The 6,910-nt window shown below is 42.0% G+C and overlaps 1 protein-coding gene across 2 annotated transcripts in view; it reads left to right on the top strand.

Annotated features, from left to right (window-relative positions):
- Positions 1-5,441, top strand: part of TPH2 (tryptophan hydroxylase 2) — a 103,580-nt gene extending 98,139 nt beyond the window's left edge. For both annotated transcript variants that reach the window (XM_032593750.1, XM_030321662.1), the window contains exons 10-11: positions 4,811-4,944; positions 5,075-5,441. In XM_032593750.1, the coding sequence (XP_032449641.1) occupies positions 4,811-4,944; positions 5,075-5,249 (309 nt within the window). In that variant the 3' untranslated portion in view covers positions 5,250-5,441. The remainder of the gene's footprint in view (positions 1-4,810; positions 4,945-5,074) is intronic.
- The last annotated feature ends 1,469 nt before the right edge of the window (positions 5,442-6,910 follow it).

Below are 6,910 nucleotides of genomic sequence, written 5' to 3' on the forward strand. Positions count from 1 at the left end.
GAGAGAGGGAGGAAAGTAGAGGGAGGGAGGGAGGGGGAGAGAGAGAGAGAGAGAGAGAGAGAGAGAGAGAGAGAGAATCCTAAGCAGGCTCTGCACTGTCACTGTAGAGCTCAGCATGAAGCTCCATTTTTACTAACGGTGCTGGTTTCAGGAAAAGGAAGGGCCCGGGACTGGAGGTGTGAGCCATCTGAGCAGGGGAAAGGTGGGAGAAGTCTGGAGCCATTAGCACTAACTCTAGTCACAGACAAATCGAAGAGATTGTTTGAAGCGGGAATTTGTTCCTTGCCCCTACAGGAACTTATTCAAACCAATGAAACTTTCAACATCACTGAAAAAAAAAAAAAAGGTGTGATGCTGTTATCACCCAGTTGAGCAATAGGGATGTTGGTGGCACTTTGTACTTGGTTAGCAGGAGAGACATTTGGGGAAATTTAAAAAAATATATGCATACATGCATATCTACATATACAGAAGTATATATTTGCTGTTCAGATGTGGGGAGGAAGGAGAAGATGATTGCAGTGTGAGTGTAAGAGTGTTTGCAAATTCTTATTCAGAATCTAGGGCCCAAACTACCTCTAAACCTGATTTCACACTTGAGTTTTTTCCCAACTTAAACCAGTCCTAATATAGAGGGTGAGGATCACAGGATTTATGTGGAGAATAGTTGAGATAATAACCCTGTGTCTGCAAAGGCAGGTGGCTGGGAGGAAGGAAGATTTTAAATTGGTGAACTTGGGGCAGGCACTATTGTGGTCTGAAACCTGAAAGCCTCATAGCTAGAGCCGTGTTTCCTTGTCTATGGGTTCTGGACCCAGCGGGGAGAAGAGCTGTATCAATGGTGGCAGGTGTGGCTGAATGCCTGTGTACACCGACATCATCTCCACACTGAGTGGCAATAACTCAGCATACGGTGCTTCCCATGTGCCAGGCACAACCCTGGGGGGGGGTAGATACTATTAGTAGTCCCATTTTTCAGATGGATACTGGAATAGGCTTCCAGAGGTGTAATAACTTGCCCAAAGTCACATAGAAACTTTAGGTAATAATTAGGTTCTAGGCAACTTGATGTGGAAAAAAAATTTTTGTATTTAAAAGGCTGTAATGGCAAATAAGTCTTCATTTGTGTCCTGAAGGATTGTGTTGGGAAGTGTGGGAAGGCCATGCCTAGGCCATGGGAAAGGTTGCTATGGTCAATGTGTGCTGCCTGGGGAGAGGGGGGAGATGACAGGGAGTGCGGTGTACCTGCAGGCCCTTTAAATTTTTTTAAAAATTTATTTTAGAGAGTGAGAGAGAGAGACAGGATGTGATGGAAGAGAGGGGAAGAGGGACAGGGGATAGAGACAGTTTTAAGCAGGCTCCACGCTCAGGGTGGAGCCCATTGTAGGGCTTGATCCCACAACCATGAGATCATAACCTGAGCCTAAATCAAGAGTCGGACATTCAACTGACTGAGCCACCCAGGCACCCCTGTAGACCTTTTAAAATAATATTGTGAGGAAAACTTTAGAATTCATGTGGATCAATCTTTTCAGTTTTATCAAAGAGGACACCCTGTCCCGATGGAGAAGTCTGACTCATTCGATATCATGCCTCTGGGACAACTGTGTTTAGGACCCAGGACTTGTAGCTCCCAGTCCTGCACACTTGTCTTTAGCACTGTTGGTAAATACAGAACAATCCTTCTAGACAGCATTTAGATGAGAGCAGCTGATTCTTAAGCACTCTTGCACTTTTAAAATGGCTTAAGACGAAGAGACTGTCAGCCACATTCTCTCAGCCTTATAAAGCCTCTGTCTGCCAAAGTCGGATAAATTCTTGCAGACCTCAGGATATCAGACTGCTAACACTTTGGGAAGGATTCGCCACAAAGTCCCCGGGGACATCAAGTAGTGTGACTCCATGTTTACAGAGAATCTACTCTGGACATAGTGGGGAAGCATGGAGGCTGCTCCCTCGCATGGAGGCAGCTTAGAGATAGACGCGGACGGGAGCTGAGAATCAAACTCAGTAGGGCTCCACTCCATGGGGTGTCAGTGGAGACATGGATGCTATTTCATAGACTTTGGGTCACACTCTAGTATTCAGAAACAGGAACCTCATAGGCTGCATGGATGTTCCTGGCAGTCATCCCACAGGTAAATGAGACCACTTACAGGTGTGAGCATCACCTCGTTTTTGGCCTCACCCACTGGTTGCCCCCCAACTCCAGGCTCTTATCATTCTCCAGGCAGCTAATCTTTGGGTACCACTATCACCCCCATAATTGTAATAGCTAAGGAGCAGCACTGGTCCCATACCCCAGTGGATGGAGAGGTCCCCAGTAGGTAATTAGCATATCGGACACAGCAGGCCCCTGAGGATAGACTGCATTGTTGATAGCTTAAAATAATCAGCTCCCAGTTTTTCCTTTGATTGTTACATTAGGCAAATGTGATGTGTCTTGCCTAATGGTCTTTGCCTCAAGTTTTATTCTGTGAATCCACTGACTTTACTTGAAGTCTGGGCACAGCGCTCGCCTTCTGGCCTTTTTCTTGGTTTACTCTCCTCCCCTTTACTAGTTATAATAACTAAATGGGCTCATCTGAGTATCCAGTGGAATTGTCACATGATAATTCTTTCTAAAACCCCACCGATTTCAGTCTGTGTTATTGTATACACACATTCTGGAGGCCTCCTTTACACATGGTGGCTGCTGGGTGGCTAATGGCCTAGCAAAGCCTTTTAGACCCAAGCAGATGAGTTTCATCTCCTTCTTGTGCTTGTATTGACCCAATGAAAATTCTTGGGCTCAGCAGGGATGCCCTGCCTGAGGGAGCAGAGGTTTAACTGTTTTCATGGTCTGTTTGGCTACCACTCTCCTCATGCCCCTGATTATGAGCATGAGAACATGGAAAGATCAAGGACACTGAATCTGTCACTCTCCTTCCTTACATAGATACCGGTGAAGGGTGAAGTAAAACCCACCCCGAGTACATGGCTGCAAAGAAAGCCGCTTCTAATTCTGAAAACCACAGCAAGTCAGTAGGAGGCCTGTTCTTTGCAAAGGAGCACCAGCTCTCAGAAAAGGACATTTGTTTCTTGAAACCGTGAAGTTGTTTTTAAAATGTGGACAGAATTATTAGTCATGTGGAACCCAAATCCCCTGATGTTCATGGCACTGGATTGAATCTGGCACAAATGCATTTCAGGTGTAGTGACCTTCTGCTTTTAATGAAGTTGTTCTGTGGGCCAAAAAGAATGAATGAGTTCATTCCCAGAGGCCCTCTGCATTCCCTGATTCATATATGCATTGATCTGGACAATGCAACTTTGCAGGAAAGCAAATCACATGCAGGTGGGCCCTCGTGCCCTTTCTCTTGCATGTTAGTCCTTTGGTCTGCAATTGTATTTTCAAACTTAGGGCACCACAGCCTTGTTCGTGGAAGACTGCAGCAAATCATCCCGTGCATTTTGAAATTGTTGGGGGTGTACCAAGAATTTGAACAGGAAAGATTTTTCAGCATTTCTCCAGGAAACTTTAGCAATCTACCTCTTGTACCGAGAGGGAGAAAAGTGCTTTGGGTGGAACCCAGATGCTGGAATGAAGTGTCTTCAGAAATCATCCATCCCAAACCTCTCATTTACAGTTATGGAAACAGAGGCACAGAAGAGAGGCCAAGGTTACCCAGCTTGACAGCAGTAACATTTAGAGTAGAGCCCATTTTCTCTCCGTTCAAGACAGTTTCTGCTGCCTCTTCTCTCACTCTGCTTCTCTCCCCCAACTAATTTACCCTTTTAATTGAGAAAAAGACAGAATCCAGAGGAGTATTTCTCGAAATATAGTTCACAACCACTGGAGTCTGAATCACCTCGGAAGCCTTTAAAATGCAGATTCCTGAGATTTATCCACACTTGCTAAATAAAACTGAGGCCTGGGTATTTGCATTTTTCCCCAAGCTCCTCTGTCATCCTTATGCACATGAGGTTTGAGAACCATTAATCTAGGGACGATAAATAGGCAGGTGGCACGTGGCAGGAAGTGACCACTAACTTTCAGCATCAGTGAATTTATCTTGAGAAGACAGTCATCCATTGTTTCTTGCTGTTCTCAGTGCCAGTCATGTAGTGAGTTGAATGGAGCTAATGATGGTTCAAAGAGCAATTACATTGGCTTCCCTGTTTTCCTAACGCCTTCTCTGTGCATAAGTGTAACTATTAATATTAGCTCCCTTTTCCCACCTGACGATATTTATCTGCTGTGTATTGCTCTGCTGTACTTGCTGGAAGGGAAATGAATGCTTTGCAAGCACCCTCAAATATACAAGCCCACTCCAGACTCTGTTGATACACAGTGCCTGGCCTCAAAATGTCTCACAATGAGGCCACAAATAGTTCAGTCAGAGTCCCAATTACCTTTCCACGCAGGTAATTATTACTTCTGCCATTTAAGTGAAATTTTAGTACACTGCTTATAGCAATAAATTTAGGACCATATTTATGCTGTCTCCTTGCTTCTATTCATAGCGTAGATTTAAAATTCCATTTCTTTTGGGATATAGCTCTGAACTGTCCTTCCATATGAATTTGTCTGATAATACATAAAATAATACCATAATCTCATTTTTCCTCTCAGCTTCTAACAGACTTAAACAAAACAAAACCCCTAACACGCATTTTACCCTGCATTTTTAGAGAGTACCGTATTTCATGGCAGACTAGTAACTGAGCAGCTCTGTAAAAATACTGAGTTGTGTTATAGAACTGTGACATCATGGCACTTTGGAAGTCTCATTATCGAGTTTAATGGGTTTCGTGGTATATTTTGCAGCATGCTCTTTCTGACAAGGCATGTGTGAAAGCCTTTGACCCAAAGACCACTTGCTTACAGGAATGCCTTATCACCACTTTCCAGGAAGCCTACTTTGTTTCAGAAAGTTTTGAAGAAGCCAAAGAAAAGATGAGGTAAACTTGTGTTTCTTCCATCTCCAGAAAATTACTTTTTATTTTTCTGGCTCTGTTCCTTCCTTCTATCTGTATCTCCTATACCAATGACAGTTGATCACTTATCCCTCTATTTCTGTTTATTTTGCAGGGACTTTGCAAAGTCAATTACCCGTCCCTTCTCTGTGTACTTCAATCCCTATACACAGAGTATTGAAATTCTGAAAGACACCAGAAGTATTGAAAACGTGGTGCAGGACCTTCGCAGTGATTTGAACACAGTGTGTGATGCCTTGAACAAAATGAACCAGTATCTGGGGATTTGATGCCTGGGACCATTGTCATTGCCAGAATGATCTTTCTGGGGCTTAGCAGCAATTCAATCAATGTCATATAACACCAATAACTCTCTGAGTCATGGCTTGGCTACTGAGCATGCAATTCTGTACAATTCTGCATATCTCTATCTACTTGTAATTTACTGTGTTAATGTGTGAAACACCATAAAGAACCCAATGACAGATAACCACTCATTGTTTGAAATATTGTAACATGTTTAAATGTCTTAAGTAGATTTGACATTCTTGCTTGGTGTCCTTAACCAAACTGTAGCTATTTAAAATTTGTAACAAATAGCCCTCTTATGATTCCAGCTTATTACTTTTTTTTTTCCTCAGATCTGAGCTTTTCCTCTGTGTTCATTAGATAAAATGAAAATAGCAGTGAAACTGTTTCTATTTTCTATAGTATCAGTGTTTCCACAGCACTATTTGAGATAAACCCAGAATTGTGTGAAAACTCCCATCACATTAACAAAAGATACAGTATTCTGTTTCAAAAATGAAAACTAGTGAACCCACTGGTTGGAATGGTTTTTAGGTTGAATATTTATACAATGTTAGAAAAGAGAACATTTTGCAAATGGAATGTGTAGGTGGCATTGACCATGTATAAACTGAGTTGTGGCATGCTTTCCAAAGTATTTTGGAAGAAAATACTTCCAGAAAGGACATTAGGAAAGACTAAACAATGGGCAGAAGGTCTTGGGACTATGAATTTTATGCTGGAATAAAGAGAATTATCATGCTCAGGTGTTTAATCCATTTGTCTTAGAGAACAATATCATAGAGCCTGGGTTTCAAAACTGTGGAAATTGCGTCTCAGAGAAGTTAAGTGATTTGCCCAAAGCAGCGGTTAATTGTGCACTAACATTTCCAGCCCATTGCATGTCACTTTTGGATTGCTAAATTCAACTTGGTATATTTGTGTGTAGTAGAGAAGGGAAAACTAATACTTACAAAACTATGTTAATCGCTAAATAGGATTTGGTTTTTGATCAAGGGCTTCCAACAGCACAGATGTTTCCTCTCACGGCCCCCAAACCAAGCCAGATCTCTGAGAGTTTGTCCAGTTTGCCCAAAGTTTGGGCAAATTTGGGCAGATAATGGTGATGCACCACAAATCTCTAGCCATCTTTGCTGTAAGAGGTATAATCAGGTGACTAAGTGAACAAATAAAAATCTGAATGAGTGAATAAGTTTTGTCTGATTCTCTCAACAAACACAACCACTGTTCCTCACATTGTACTTTTGTCATGCAGAATGCTGGGTGGATGAAGGAAAGGGTGGGAAAAAGAGATGAGAAAGGTGACAAAATGACTTTTAAGTTAGCAATTCTACAATATTTGCTTAAGCAATTTCTAAGATGTTCTTTTAATAACAAATGGCATGTGATTTCAAACGAATTCATACTCATATGGGCCCATTATGAGTCAGAAATTTTTGTACTAGATGTACTTGGGAAGAACATGAAAAAGAGTGAAAATATGCATCAGAGAGAGGTAAAATGAAAAGAAATCAGAGGTTTGAATAGTGGTTCCTTAACTACTGAGGGTCTTTCGTTTCTGAAGGATTCTCAGAACAACTGAGTTTTGGAAAGGGATTTGGTAGACAGAATGTGACAGTTACGCAGTTTAAATGCTATTTTA

The sequence above is a fragment of the Lynx canadensis genome, chromosome B4, assembly GCF_007474595.2.
Source record: "Lynx canadensis isolate LIC74 chromosome B4, mLynCan4.pri.v2, whole genome shotgun sequence".
Classification (NCBI taxonomy): Eukaryota; Metazoa; Chordata; class Mammalia; order Carnivora; family Felidae; genus Lynx; species Lynx canadensis.